At 47.3% G+C, this 15617-nt stretch overlaps 1 protein-coding gene across 2 annotated transcripts in view; it reads right to left on the reverse strand.

Moving 5' to 3' along the window:
• The window catches only part of Tgfbr2 (transforming growth factor, beta receptor II), an 87669-nt gene that overhangs the window by 10380 nt on the left and 61672 nt on the right, over nt 1-15617 (reverse strand). For both annotated transcript variants that reach the window (NM_029575.3, NM_009371.3), the window contains 2 exons: nt 11430-12229; nt 6960-7101 (listed from right to left, as the gene is read on the reverse strand). In NM_029575.3, the coding sequence (NP_083851.3) occupies nt 6960-7101; nt 11430-12229 (942 nt within the window). The remainder of the gene's footprint in view (nt 1-6959; nt 7102-11429; nt 12230-15617) is intronic.

Genomic DNA, 15617 nt, shown 5'->3' on the forward strand with positions numbered 1-15617 from the left:
GATAAAGCAGAATGAATATTGGTGGCCTGGGCCCTTTGGCCCCCAGTCTCTCCCACAGCTTGGAAGAGCGCACCGTTCAATCCACCTCAGTAAAGGAATCTCACCTGAACTCATCTGGACTCTGCCTATCTCCTTATCTTTCCTATTGCCGCTTAAGAGAATTTAGAAAGTGCACATGTTTAAACCCGTGAAATTACTGGGTGAAGGTTTCTAGAAAAATCAAATCTCTTCTCACCACTGTGCCCCCTGGGCCCTTCCACAAAGGTGGCTTCGGTGAGATTAGAAGTGATTTCCATCATTACCTTACTGAATATATAAGTGAGCACTTCTCAGTCTACCTTTTCATAAAAGAGCAGGCGAGCCTTCAGTTTAACAGGGAGAGGCTCCAGCAAACGTCGCAGAAATGAATTACAAAACAGTGAAATCCCAGTTGGGCATGCCTAGCTAGACGGCGTTGCTATGAAAGTCACTTTGCGGGATGGTAAGATGGCTCGGTGGGCAAAGGCATCTGTGGACAGACCTGAAGACCTAGATTGCATCCCCGAGGGCACTGTGGTAGATGGAGAGAACCAACTATTACAACGTGTCCTCTGACCATCACAATAGCCCATGGCATGTGTGTGTGCTGCTCCAACAAATAACGTCATAAAAAATGTAAAGTCACTCGGACCCAATCCTGGTTCCTTCCTTATCTCAATTTCAGAAGCTGCTTCCCCCTATCCTGCCCAGAGCAAGTGCCTAGGGGCTACCCTGCCCCTGCCCACTGAGAACCTGACAAATGTCTCCCTCCCTGCCGACCTCTGCACCACAGGCTGGCTCCTTTAGGGATCTGCTGGATGGAGACACTTGGCAACTTCTAAACAAGCTACGGAAAAAGGACTTTTTAAAAAGAAATCTCCCCGACTGTCCTGATCTCCCTCCAGTGCACAACAAACACTTGTGTTCTGGATTTGGGGAAGGTGGGGCTGCAGTGGGGAGAGGACAGGACCGTCTCATTCCTCTAACCACAAGCGCCGGAGGCGGTGGGGTTGGCATCGTGCCAGAACAATGTTAACTCGAGGTTCCTCTGTGGGATCCAGGGTGCTCGGACTAAAGCAGACATCTCCACACCGTCAAAGCCAGCCCCTGTGCCATCCTGAGAGTTCTTGGACAGAACGCCCCATGCTCCTCACATTGTTCAGAACACACCTCCTCTACGAGATCTTTGTGTTACACAAAACTCTCTCATCCCTCCCTGCTCCCTGCAGCCCAGGCTGAGGACCAGCTGCTGCTCTTCCTGGCTTTCAGGAAGGGAAACAGCCTGGCCCTCTCTGCATCGCCACAGATCTGACCCCCCAGACAGCTCTGGTATTGCTTTGACCATTGGCATCAGCATCTGGCCCACAGCTGCTGTGGCTGTAGCTGGACAGTGTCTGCCCCCCGCCCCCCAGGGCAGTGCTCCTCTGATTTATATTTACTTTCCAAATGGAGCTGCCTTGGAGTCTATTCAACCCAAATGGTTTCCATCCTGGTCTTCCAAACCTCCTTCCCCTTTTCTTTCTGCTTGGCCCATTGTTCCTTTGGGACGTCTTCAAGGAGAAGGAGCTGTCTGTGTCAAACCCCGGCTCACCGGCCACCTTGTACCAGCTTCTATTCAGAGGTGCAGGTGGCCAGGGACTGGGGTCGGTTCACATATGGGCCAGTTCTGGCTGGGGATGAATACATGTTGTGCCTGCTGTGCTCCCCAAAGGGGGGCCTTGGACACCTCTCTCACCCGCCTCCCACACACCACTGTGCAACCACTTGTCCAGACCCCAGGCCAACTGCCTGGCCTGCAACAGAGGCTCTTTGTAAAAGAGAGAGCCTCATGTCTGCCCTTGCCCAGTTAGGTCTCTTGCCTTCCCTTCATCAGAAAACAGAGGCACAGCAACCACGCTTCCATCTCCTCTTCAAACAACTCAGCCTGTTCTCCTTGGTTATCTTAAGTACTCCTTGGGATGCTCCAAGTGTCTGAGGCACCCACCATGACAGCACGATATATCCCTTAAATCTGATAGATTTCTCTTTCTAAAACGATTATATCCATCCGTCCCTTGCTGGACATCAGATCTGCTGCTGACATGTCTTAGCACCGCCCCTTCCTGGATCTGGTCCCTGGGGAGACGGAGCTTCTGGGCCTGCTGCTCAGTGCCAGGTGCAGTGTTACCTTCCCGACTGCCCTGTGCCTGGGAGGCTGAGCCCAGGCAATGGCGAGGCTGCTGTTGCTGCTGCTGCTAGCTTTCGAGCAAGACCTTGACTCAAAATTATAAGTGAACTCCTGTTCCTCATCAGGGAGAATAGTTCCCGGGCACAAGAACCATTCCTTGGCTATCATCTGAGGGGGGTGAATGAATGAATGGATGAATGAATGAATGAATGAATGACTATATCCTCAGAGAAATAAGGATTAAGAAGTCAGATTTTAAAGCATCCATGCACAGAAATTAAGAGCCTTGGTGTCTCTTAACAGGGACCTGGGGGCTGGGAAGATAACTGTCAACAAAATGCTTGCCTGACAAACACAGGGACCTGGGCTTAATCAGAAGAAACCAAATTTAAACAAACAAACAAACAAACTTAGTTTTTTTTTTAATGACAGCACATGCCTGTCATTCCAGAGGAGATGGAGGAGGCATATCTGGATCTTGCTAACCAGCAAATCTGGCCTAGTTGGCAAGTCCTAGGGAACCAAGACAACCTGTCTCAAAAAACAAGGTAGATATTTCCTGAGAACAGTATCAGAGGTTGACCTCTGGCCTGCACACCCACATGTGCACACATAAGTGCACTCGCACACAAACACACACACACACACACACACACACACACACACACACCCCACATGCACACATACACTCAGAGATTCACCAAGGCAGACAGGAAAAGTCACAGATGCAGACTTTCAGAAGTGAGGCCACTAAGGTGTCTCGCCTTATTCAGTACTTCTGAAGAGCTGTGTGTGCCTCTAGTGCAGGATGCACAGAGGGGCTCTGACCCCCACATCATCTTCCCATGTCTCCACCAGTTAGGCTGACTCTGTCCAAGAAAGGGGCAAGCCAGTGGCTACCAGGCTCCTGGCTCCTCTGCTGTCTCACCCTTGAGGAAGACCACAGCATGCTCTAAATGCCATCCTGGTGCATTCAGTGCATGGATGGATGAAGCAACTGCTTTGGTGGTGGTGTCTGTGATTCTGTAACCTGGACCAAACCTTCTCCTCTTTAAACCACTCTTTGCTTAACATGATGCTCTGTGGAACTCTGTGGTGAAATTTCATGCTAAAGGAAGTTTAGATCTGGTTTCAGAAGGAACTATTTATCATCTGTTTACACTGTCTTCTTGGTAATGCCCAGGCTAACATCTCCAGAGCTGTGCTGTGTGCTTCCCCCTCCCAGGGACTGCTCTGCACAGAGACCAGGTCGGCTGAGAGAGAAGCATTGAAAACAGACATGAGAGCCACACACTCTTCTCCCTTGGCATCTACTGATTTAGGTTGGCCTGAACCTCTAGCTCTCTGTCTCCTTCTGATGTCCCCTTTTGCAATTGTCACTATCACTGAACAGTCTCTGAGTGCAAGAAAGTGTTAGTCCCGTGAAACTGCTTGAAATGGAGTCCAGAGACAGGACCTGAAAGGAGTTTGTAGAGAGATCCCAAGAGTGGTATCCATGAGCCTCAGTTTCTACAGCCAGAGTGGAGACAGGAGAATCATGAGTGGGAAGTTCTGATCAGGCAAAGCAGAGCCAGGATGGGTCCCATCTAGTTCCTGCCTGTTTTTACCACGAAGGATGTAAAGGGTTTTTCTGAGATGAGTTGAACAAAGTGGAACCTGCTTCCTTCCACGAGGAAACTTGTTTATCCTGTGGCTTTTTTTAGAGCCCATAAAAGTTGGTGAGCTTAGCTCTTCCTCACGTGCCCCAATTCTCCCTCACTCAGCAACTGTCAACAGGAAGGCGATCTTGTCTGTGCCTATGATGAAAGCGGAATTCACTGGAGCCTAGGCTGACTGTCAATAGGACCGGAGAGCAGACAACGTCAGGGGCTGGCTACAGAAGCTCGACTCTCAAAGCCAGTCATAGAAACCAGTGTTGTCAGGAACAGCATACCCGTCTCCACAGAAGCCAGAGAGATCGAAGACAGTGACTCGAGAAGGGATGAGGAAGAGGAGACTGAGATTCTCCTTGGAGTTTGGGTAGCCAGCCATATTCTGCAGGAAATAAAGACTCCGAACCAGCAATGGGCCCAGTTGGAATGGCCCTGGACAGTACATTGGGAAGTTTGGGTTAGTAATGAAAGAAGTCGCTATTTAAGCAGAAAAAAAAGTATTGGAAGTTTTGAGGCATCCATCAAATGAAAGAACTACCCATTGACTCCGGTTGATACAAATGCACAAATAATGGGTAAATGACAAGGAGTAGCAAGAGGAAGGATAGAGATTCCTTTTGAATGAAAAGCCTGCTAATTAACAAGGAGTAAGAGAAACAGAAACATTTGCAGGTGGCAAACATCACAGTCATAATTGTTTCCAGTGAGAATTCTTACAGTAGATTCTCAAATTAACAGGTGAGATTATGACCAAGTCAGAGTATATTCCTCTGTCTTTACTCCCTACAAACTGGAAAATAGCACCTCTACAGAACAGAACCTGACAGCCAGACTCCCTAGCTGACATCAGCAAGCCCGCCCTTGGTTCCATGTGCTCAGAAGTTGCCACAGTGTCTGTAGTGTTGTTATTCCAGACACATCGCCTCAATCTAATGATGAGAACACACCAGCAAAAACCAACGTGGAATTCAGGCTCTGAGGTGCCTGCTCCAACTTCACAAGGATTAGGGTCAGGAAGACTACAGTGGCTAAAGCAAAGGAAGCGCACAGAAGCAGCATGCGAGTCAGATCCGCGGGGATCCTAACCCAAGTCCTCTTCCAGAAACGCACGTGACTTGGGAGTGTTGCAGTGTTTCTTCTCATTCAGATGTAGGCTAAGTTTTCAACTGGATTGATGACAGACTGGTAGGCTCAAGTCTCTGCATTTTTGTAGTTTATGGGTTTGTATGTTTAGGACAGAATCTTCCTCTTTAGCCCAGGTTGGACCGTAAGTTACTATGTAACTTACCTCGACTGACCTGGAACTTGACGAAATCCCCTCTCGTTAGCACCATGAGGGCTGGAATTACACTCTCTGTATTAATCTTGTTTTAAATTTAATTTTGTGTGTATGTATATGTGTGTGCATGTTTATGAGGGGGTACATGTGTGTGTGTGTGTGTGTGTGTGTGTGTGTGTGTGTGTGTGTGGTTGGCACTGTGTCAACACTCTTCTGTTGTTCTCCACTTTCTGTACTGTGACAGGGTCTCTCACCTAACCTGGAGCCAACTGCACTAGGATTATAGACACCTCTCTACAAACCCCAAATGGTACATGGGTGCTGAGGAGTTCAACTCGTGCCTTCGTGCTTGTGTGGTAAGACTTGATTGATGAAGCCATCTCCTTAGCTTTCTATGATCTTCTTGCTACCTTCTAAGTCCACTAGTATAAAACAGAAGTCAGAGAGAATGAAATCAAGCATTACTTCCGGTGGATCAGGCTTGGGTGTGCTCTCTGTCCGAGTGAGACCCTGAGGGAAGCCCGGGTGGAGAATGGGTAGTGGATACAATGTAGCGAATTATCAATCTGACTTCCGGGCCATCTGGGAACAATACCCCCAAGACAAAGTGGAGTAGAATACCCAAGGGATGTTCGCTCTTTTCTATATTCTCAAACTCAAGGCAACAGCAGCCGAGGTGTTGGCTAAAATGTTTTATGTCAACTTGACACAACAAGTTGGAGTCATTTTGGAAAAGGGAGCCTCAATTGAGAAAATTCCCTTGGCACACTGACTGGTGGAGCATCTTTTTGATTGATTGATGTGGGAGGGCCCAGCTCACTTGGGGCAGTGTCACTCCTGAGCAGGGTGCTATCAGTAAGCAAACAAAGACGAGCAAGCCAGTAAAAAGTATTCCTCCACCATAATCTCATCAGCTTCTTCTTCAGGGTCCTTCCTCCTTGTTTGAGTGCCTGAGAGCCTGCCCTGGCTTTCCCAGACAATAAGCTATTCCTCACCCGGAAGTGGGAGACAAAATAAACCTTTTCTCCTCAAGTTGCTTTTTGATCAGTATCCCAGCACAGTGATGGGAACCCTAAGGTGGTCTCAAACAGTGGAAAGGACTTGGTGTGCAGAATGCAGAGAAAGAAAGGGGACCTGGGAGAGCAGTGGCATTCTGCTTGGGGAGAATGATTAAGGAAAGAGGAGAGGAGAGAGCTGAATGCCGGCGGGTGGAGGGGGGGGGGCACGGCGGCGGGGGGGGGGGCGGCGGCAGTAAGCTGGACAGCGCCCTCCTGTGGTTCACAGAGGAAAGGCAGGAGTGAAGCCTTAGAGGCTAGCCATCCTCTCTCTCCCTTAAGTTCCAGTTCCTCGGAGGAGTTTTAAACCCCAGACAGACATATCAACCCATCCTGCTTAGTTTTGTGAAAAAGAATTCATCTCTACAAGAATAAATATTTAGGCTCCCCCCTCCCCGACTTCTTTAAATCCAAACGAGAAGAAACAAAGGGAAGATGCTCATCTGACTATTGCCCTTCAGGTAAATAGAAGTAATTCTCGTCTCTGCTTCTAGTGAGTGCCTCTCAAAAGATACTAAAATATCGGTGGGAAGAAAAGTAATTCTATATAGCGGTGTGAAAGGAGATGTACGGCTTTTCACTTAGAAACCTTGGCTCTTCAGAATAATCCCCAATAATCCTAGAACAGCTATGCGCTACACTATCTCAACTGTCTCGCTGTGTGGAGTGCAGGCGTCTGTGCTGAGCCCTGGAACCATGCTTGAGACAGACAGCATTGCATCATCTGGAAGCGAGGGCCGCAGAATGACGTCATCCCACCACTGACAGTGCCGTGACCAAGTACGCACCTCCCACAGCATTGCAGCGGGACGTCATTTCCCAGAGTACCAGAGCCATGGAGTAGACATCCGTCTGCTTGAACGACTCCACGTTTTCCAGATTCATCCTGGATTCTAGAACTTCCGGGGCCATGTATCTTGCCGTTCCCACCTAAGACCAAAAGAAACACAGAAGGAAGTCCATCGTTTGATTCTGAAGGGACTAAAGATTAGGCTTCTCCCATGCCAACGATTGTCTGTTTCCAGAGGTTCCGTGCTCTGTTCTTAGATAACTTCCTGTGTGTATGAGATGTGTTTTGACCATATTCACCCTCATTACCCTCTCTCGTTTCCTGCTCACCTTTTCTGACCCCCCTTTTGCTAACTAGTCCTCTATCTGCTTGCATACCTTTTTAAACGACCCACTGCTTTTGATCAGGGTTGCTCGGATAAGTACTGGATCATAGGTGAAGATCAGTGGTTATACCACTTAAGTAACATAACTCTTCATCCTTCTCCACCAGCGGTCATTTACTGGCAAATGCTCCTCCCCTAGAGGTATGATATTTTCTTTCCTTTTAGCCCATTCTTCCTTCCTCTGTTCCTTTTTGGTTTGTTTTGTTGTTGTTGTTTTTTATTGTTGGTTTTTTGTTTTTGTTTTTGGGTTTTTGGTTTTTTGGGGGGTTTTTTTGGACAGGGTTTTGTGTAGCCCAAGATGGATTCATACTCTGTAGCTGATGATTACCCTGAACCACTGATCCTCCTGCCTCCGTTTCCAGAGCACTGAGACTATAAGCATATGCTACCACACCCCATTTTTATGGATGCTAGGAATTAAATTGAGGTCCTCATGAACACTAGACAAGCACGCTGCTGACCAAGCTACATCCCCAGCCCTGTGCAGATGCACTTAAAACAAAACAACATAGTGCTGTTTGAAATGATGCGAATTACACAGGTAGACACAACACATACTATTATTTTCTCTCCCTGAAAGCTTTTCAAAGACTCTGTACTAGGCATGCTCAAACAAGTACCCCAGCCCAGAGCCACTAATCTGCCTATATATTATTATATGCAACCTATCATTCAAAATTGTTATAGACAACCTGAAGGGCTACATCTGTGATACCTTAGATTTTTTTTTTTTAAGATTAATTTAATTTTATTTTATGTGGTGGGTAGTGTGCCTGTAGAGGCCAGAAGAGGGCATCAGATCCCCTGGCACTGGAGTTACAGGGTTTTGAGCTACCCTGTGGGTGCTGGGAACTGAGCTCAGATCCTCTGGAGAGACTTAAGAATCAGACAGATTCCCTAAAAGGCAGACAGAGAGAGGTAGTGGGTATGTAGTTAAGGTGGTGAACTTTCAAGATGGCTGGCTTCTTTTGCACCCTCTTGGCCTGATACAAAGCCGGGCGTCTTAAGACAAAGACCTTTAGGCTTTTTCTCCTACCAGTAGGTCTCCAGATGGAGTGGCCCATCAAGTTCAAGGCTGGATCAGGACACAGTACGTAAGAGTTGTGCCAATGAGCTGTCCTATCTTTCTTCAATTTCTTCCTTAAATTAGGGGAAGAAAGCCCTTCAGAGCAGAGAAAGCCCCCAGCCCTTAAGAAGAGTCTGGATTGTTGCTTTTCAAGTCCCTCTCAGCTCTGCAGAGCATCTTTTTGTCTGTCTGTCTGTCTGCTGGGTGGTGTGTCTCCTCACCACCAGTCAACCCGTGACTTCAGTGGCAGATTCTGCCTGTTCCTGTCTGTGTATGTGAGATTTCTCTACCGCCACCTTTCACCCTCACGATTATTTTTCTCCCTTTGAATTCTTTAACTGGCAGAGAAAAGGAACCTGATCAAGACCCTTAAACTTGACATCTCTGCAAGGGCAGCAAGAGCGCTAAGCCGCTAAGCCATCTCTCTACACTCTTACATATTTATTTTTGCTTTTGCAAATCAGATGGTTTTTTTTTTCACTCTTGAAACTCTAAGACTCATGATGAAAATAATTGCCACCCAGTTGAGGTCACTTAAGGACCATTTAATTTTAATTTACCTCATGGCCCATATGACATAATTTCATAAATCTCTGCTAAATTAAAGTCATATGAAAAGACCAAGTCATACAATAATTTCCATGAATGCGATGTGTAGTTCTATTCTGGTTATTTAGGCCTGTGATCAATTTTATGATTGACATTAAACAAACAGGAGCCCACAGGGAAAATGGGAAAACTATTTCCAAGGGAGATTTTCAAAGGAAAACATCTGATACTGCAAAATATACAAGTTCATCCAATGCCAATCACTGTCCTGTCATGCAGAGGTCAAGTCATTTGATGCCACTGTTCCAAAGAATGGTTCTTACTGGCATGCCTTTGAAGACATTTTTCTTTTTAACAGAGCGCTCTTAGAGTCATTGCCCTGACATATTAATTTGTTTGTGTCTCAGTGAGATGACCTCGCCACAGCATTTGCTGCTGTGGCAGACAGAGCGCTGACAAGGCAGAACCCTCACAAGTTTGGTTCAGTTCAAAGAGGGTTGTAGAGTGTGCCCCATTAGCCAGCTAGAGGAAACAGCCGTGCTTTGGGGCCTTCACCAGCATCTTAGAACAAAGACGACCTTGCGGGCTTTTTCTTCCATCAGTAGGTAACTGGATGGAGCGCCTCGCTAAGTTCAAGGCCAGGTCAGGACACATTACATAACACTTGTGCCAATCTCACAATGGACCCACTGTGACAGGCATTAGCTGTCACCTGGAGAGAAAATCTTCCTTCTTTCTGGTCATCTTCCCAATGCGCCTTAGTCAAAGGGTTTCCATTTGGATCTGGGACAACTCTTCAAAAATAGAGCCCCTGGGCTGGGATGATAGCTCTGTCAGCAAAGAGCTTGCTACAGGAGCAAGGGGACAACACTGTGGTCCCCAGAATCTACATTTAAGGTGGTTGTAGTGCCACACCCTTGTAATCCCACTACCGTGTGGAAGGGACAGACACAGGAAGATCCCTGGGGCTGGCTGTCCATACAGCCTAGCCGATTGGTGAGCTCCCGTTTCAGTTGGCAGCCTTGTCTCACTGCAGAAGGTGAGTAGACGCTGAAGAATGTCCCTCTGGCCTTCACACAATTACACATGTAGGTAGACACACATACACACACACACACACAAACACACACACACACAGAGAGAGAGAGAGAGAGAGAGAGAGAGAGAGAGAGAGAGAGAGAGAGAAATGGAGCTAGTCTCTTCTTCAACCAATACTCATTGGTAACTTCCACTGTGCTGAGGCATTATGCTGGGTGTATTGGGTGTGGTTGTGGACTTTAAGGTCTCCTTCTAGAATCTAGAAACCAATATAACTACTAAGAATAGACAGCAGATAGTAGCTAGTTAAGCTATATGAGAGGAAAGAGTAGAGCTAAGATGTTAATAGTTCCCGAAAGAAAGAAAACCATTTGCAAATGGAAGGGGAGTGAGGACCTGCAGTCAGCTGACTCAGGCTGGAAGGGATTTGAAGAAGCAAAATGTCATCTATTAATGAAAGGTACCTGGTCAAGAGAGTGTTGGCTACGTCTTGGATTGACATCTTAATCCGCTAGATTCCTTAGATAAATCTCATAACAGAGAGAGCTCCCTGAGACAAGAGACCTGGGGTGTGGGCCAGAGGGGAGGTGAAAATAGCCAAGTTACATGGTCAGCCTGGGTCCCCCCAAAATTGGCTGGATAAAGAAAGTGTGACTTACATTTACAGTAGAGTTTTGTTCACCTGTAAAGAAGAATGGGAAGATGGTATCTACGGGAAAAATGAATGAACCTGAATCACCCTGTTAAGTGAAACAAGCCAGGCTCAGAAAGAGTATTGTTTTCTATCCCGTGTGGAATTTAAAGGAAGGAAGGAAATGAAAGTAAAGCCAGTAGGGAGGGGCTTACTAGTGATTTGGGAGGGGGAAGGAAGGAATAATAGGAAGATATTTATCCAAGGCATTGTTTAAAGTTCCTTATCTGCATAGATGGAAATGTCATTATGAAACCCATTGCTTTGGTGATTTATATATAGTATACTAACTAGGGAGTATGTTACATGAGGGGCAGGCAGGGAGCCAGCTTGCTGCAGAAGCCTTAGAACCTGAGTTCAGAGCTCCCCAACCCATGTAAAAGCCAGGCACACTGGCTGCAGTGGGGTTGGGGGACCAGGACTCTAGAGTTGACTGGCCCAGCAATCTAACAAATTAGTGAGTTCTGGGTTCAGTAAGAGACTGCCTCGAAAAATAAGGTCGAAAACAATGAAGAAAGACAGCTGATGTTAACCTCTGGCCTCTACACATGCATGCTTGGGAAAGTGCACCCACACACACTTTTAACACACACACACTTTTAACACACACACACACACACACACACACACATACACACACACCCCTCTCTAAATGAAAAATTATAAAAAGAAAATAAAAGATGGGGCAGAAATGAAGCCAGGCATGAAGTCTGAGGACAGAGCACCAGCCTCCACTTACCTGCCCGCTGTTGGCCAGGTCATCCACAGACAGAGTAGGGTCCAGGCGCAAGGACAGCCCGAAGTCACACAGGCAACAGGTCAAGTCGTTCTTCACTAGGATGTTAGAGCTCTTGAGGTCCCTGTGAACAATGGGCATCTTGGGCCTCCCACAAGGAGTGTGGTCACTGTGGAGATGAGCGATGCCCCGGGCCAGGGAGCTGCCCAGCTTCCTCAGGTCCTCCCAGCTGATGACATGCCTCGTGAGGTACTCCTGCAGGTTGCCCTTCGCGTGGAACGCCGTGATCAGCCAGTACTGCTTGCCCAGCTCTGTCTTCCGCTCCTCGGCCGTCAGGAACTGCAGGATGTTCTCATGCTTCAGGTTGATATCGGAGAAGATGTCCTTCTCTGTTTTCCACGAGGAGTACTCCTCGTAGGGGAAGATCTTGACAGCCACGGTCTCAAACTGCTCTGAGGTGTTCTGCTTCAGCTTGGCCTTGTAGACCTCGGCGAAGCGGCCCTTCCCCACCAGCGTGTCCAGCTCGATGGGCAGCAGCTCCGTGTTGTGGTTGATGTTGTTGGCGCACGTGGAGCTGATGTCGGAGCGGTCGTCCTCCAGGATGATGGCACAATTGTCACTGAAATCCATCAGTTTCCGGGGCTTGCTGCTCTCCCAGGACGGGCTCAGCTTCTGCTGCCGGTGGACACGGTAGCAGTAGAAGATGATGATGACAGCTATGGCAATCCCCAGCGGAGGCAGGAGGCTGACACCCGTCACTTGGATAATGACCAACAACAGGTCGGGACTGCTGGTGGTGTATTCTGATGTGGAGAGAAGACAAAGGAGAGAAGGCATTAGGCTCTGGAGGTGTGCATCACCCCTACCGGGAAGCAAGTCCATAATCAATTCTTTATGCACGGTAGCATCTAAACTGGGTCCGCGGATACTAGGTAGGGATTCTAGCTGATGATTCTACACCCTGCCACACTGTCCATGCCCCTCCCAGTGTGTAGCTGAGTCAGAGATGATCGAGGATACCATATAAACCAAAACCTAATGCATAAGGCATTGTTAGATACTAGCTCCAAATCTCTTCCTCGTGAGGATTCACATACAGGAAGGACAGAGATGGGTAGAGGGCTCAGCTGGTAAAGCACCTGCTCTGTGGACCCGTGCTAAACCTCCAAATGTAAATGTGCACACACTTGTGATCCCAGCTTGGGAGAAATGGAGGCAGGCAGGTTTCTAAGGCTCACTTGTCAGTCAGTCTAGCTAAATCAGTGAGTCTCGGGTCAAGTGAGAGACCTTGCTCCTGAAAGAGTACATACCATTCCTAAGAAACCCACTAGTGTCTGCATGCACACACTTGCACACTTGTGTACCTGCAGACATACACACATATATATATGTGCGTACATGTACACACACACACACACACACACACACACACACACACTCACACAGTTGACATAAAGAAGCAAGGCTTCCAAGACACCTTCTTTTCCATGCCGCTCCATACCACCCAGGCACAGAGCTGTTATTTCCGGGTGACCTGGATGTGGAACAGAGCAGGAACAGGAGCAGGTGAGAATATGGGAATGAGCAAAGACAGTCCCTGTCTGAGATCATTCCACTCAAATACCTCCTATTCTTTAAATTTCAGCTCAAATGCCACTCTCTAAGAAAAGCTGGGGAAACTTAGTACGATGTCTTTTGCGGCTTCTATGCCTTTCCGTGTTTGCATGTCAGTACAATCAGGGCTGAGTGACACAACATACTAGACAATGCCTAAGGCTGAGTGAGGCACTGGGGATAGAGGTAGAAAGACATACGTAACTGTTGCTTGTGAATGGTTGCTTCTATAGAGATATGGTTCAATGCTCCCTGCCCCACCCCCATCCTTATCTCTATAGGCTCATGTGTTTGAAAACTTGGCTCCCAGCTGCTGATTTTGTTTTGGAAGGTTATAAAACTTTCACCAAGTGGATCCTTACTCCCTAGAGACAGTGGGTCGTATAGGGCAGGTCTTAAGGTATATAAGCTGATTTTCAGTGACCACCCCACTTCCTGTGGATACAGTACGATCAGGTTGTGCCAGCCAGCCTTCACTACTGTGACAGATGGTGCCTCTAAACACTGCAAGCCGGAATACTCTCTTCCTTCCTTAATCTGATTCTGGGCAAACCATTTGGTCACAGGAATACAAAAGCAGCCAGTCCATAATAGTACCTGGTAAAACTGTAGATCACTGGTTCTCAACCTGCGGGTCATGAACTTTGAGGGTCAAAGGCTTCCTTGCCTAAGACCATTAGGAAACACTGATATTTACATTATGATTCATAACAGTTGCAAAAACACAGTCATGAGGTAGCAATGACAATAGTGTTATGGTTGGGGTCACCACAGCATGGGGAACTGTATTAAAGGGTCACAGCGTGAGGAAGGGTGAGAGCCACTGCTCTAGAGACTGCCACAATCCTGTTGTTCCTATTGATCCCAACTTCCAATTCACTCTGATTTTGACTCCCACACAGACTACCTTGAAACACCAGCTCTGGGCCTGAGAAGCAGGGGGAGCAGTCACCTTATGTCCACTCAACATCCCTCTCTTTGCATCGCCTATGGTTGCCGACAATGGACACAACACACAGGGACCTAATGTCTTATGCACAGCTTTGGTTCACCTATCAGAGCCTTGATCATTTGTTTCTAGTTCTCTTGGAGAAAAGGACATGGTTCTTAGTCTATAATGTGCAGAGGGGTCATTGACGACATCCACGCGAATGCCAGAACTCTAGTTGTGTGTTGTTCATCTGCCCATGAGGTACTCATTAGAGAGCATGCCTGAGTCTCTGACACTCTATTTGTGGCATTCCTGATTGTCTGCTCTAGGCATTAGGCATGCTGCTGTACTGTGCTGTCTTTAAGCTACCGAGTAGGGCAGTTGGGGCATGCCCATAAATGCTGAGCGATGTGTCATTCCAGAAGGGAGTCAGGTGTATGCTACAATGTATGAGTGAGGATGCTTATAGAAACGTGGAGGGTACAGGAGCTGAGACAATACTCAGCCACTTCAGTTCCTGGGTCAGGAGTGAGTGATGAGAATTCAAGCCAGTCAGCTGGGAAGATGGCTGAGGAGCCTTAGAGGGAATGTGATCCTAACTGGCATTTGATCCAGCCACTTAAAGTGACACTGTATGAAATGAAGGGAAGGGGGGCACACAGACATGGGGTGTTCTGACTCACTGTCTTTTGGGCAAAATGTTTGTTGAACCCACTGACCAAACTCCAAGGCAGGAGTTCTGTCTGATGCCACTTAAAACTAAAGGAATCTGAACCTCAGAATTTCAGGAACCACATGGGGAACGCAGAGTCTTCTGAAAAGATACATGAACACACTTTAAAAACAGGAAAAAGAGGGCTGGTGATTAAGAGCATTTGCTGTTCTTGCAAAGGACCTGGGTTTGGTTCCCAGTATCCACATACAACTGTCCCTAACTCTAAGTTCAGGGAATCTGGCACCCTCCTCTGACCTTCACAGGCACCAAACACAAATGCAGTGCACATATTTTCATGTAAGCAAAACACTCATACATACAAAATAAATATTTAACAAAGTGCAAAAGGCAGGCAGTTTGGTGGTGGGGCCTTCAAAACACAAATTTTTATTTGTAAGATTTATTTAATTTTTATTTTCAATTAGGTGCAAGAGCATGCGTGTATGCGTGTGCGTGCGTGTGTGTGTGTGTGTGTGTGTGTGTGTGTGTGTGTGTGTGTGTGTGTGTGTAGGTGACCCCTCAGAGACCAAAGAGGGTGTCAGACGACTTGGAGCTGGAGTTATAGAGTAGTTCTGAGCAACCCCATATGGGTGCTGGGACCTGAACTCAGGTCAGCTGCAACAATAGTATGATCGTGACTACTGAGCCCTAAAACCTTGGATAATAAGAAGTGGACTCTCTTTATCTTAGGAGGTTAAAGCATGACGGGACCAGCTAAGCCAGGGTATGAGTGGCAGAGGGAGTGGCGGCCATGACAATTAAATACACAAAATTAAAGAGAGATGAAACACTACTCAGGAGCCACAGACATCATAGCCCGTATCCCTACTACCTGTGACCATGTTTGCATGGGAAGGCTCACTTGTCCTAGCTCTCCTCAGTCATATCTACACAAAGCACCTTGTCATAAACTGGTTTGGCTAAGTGACTG

This window comes from Mus musculus, chromosome 9 (assembly GCF_000001635.26).
Source record: "Mus musculus strain C57BL/6J chromosome 9, GRCm38.p6 C57BL/6J".
Taxonomy (NCBI): Eukaryota; Metazoa; Chordata; class Mammalia; order Rodentia; family Muridae; genus Mus; species Mus musculus.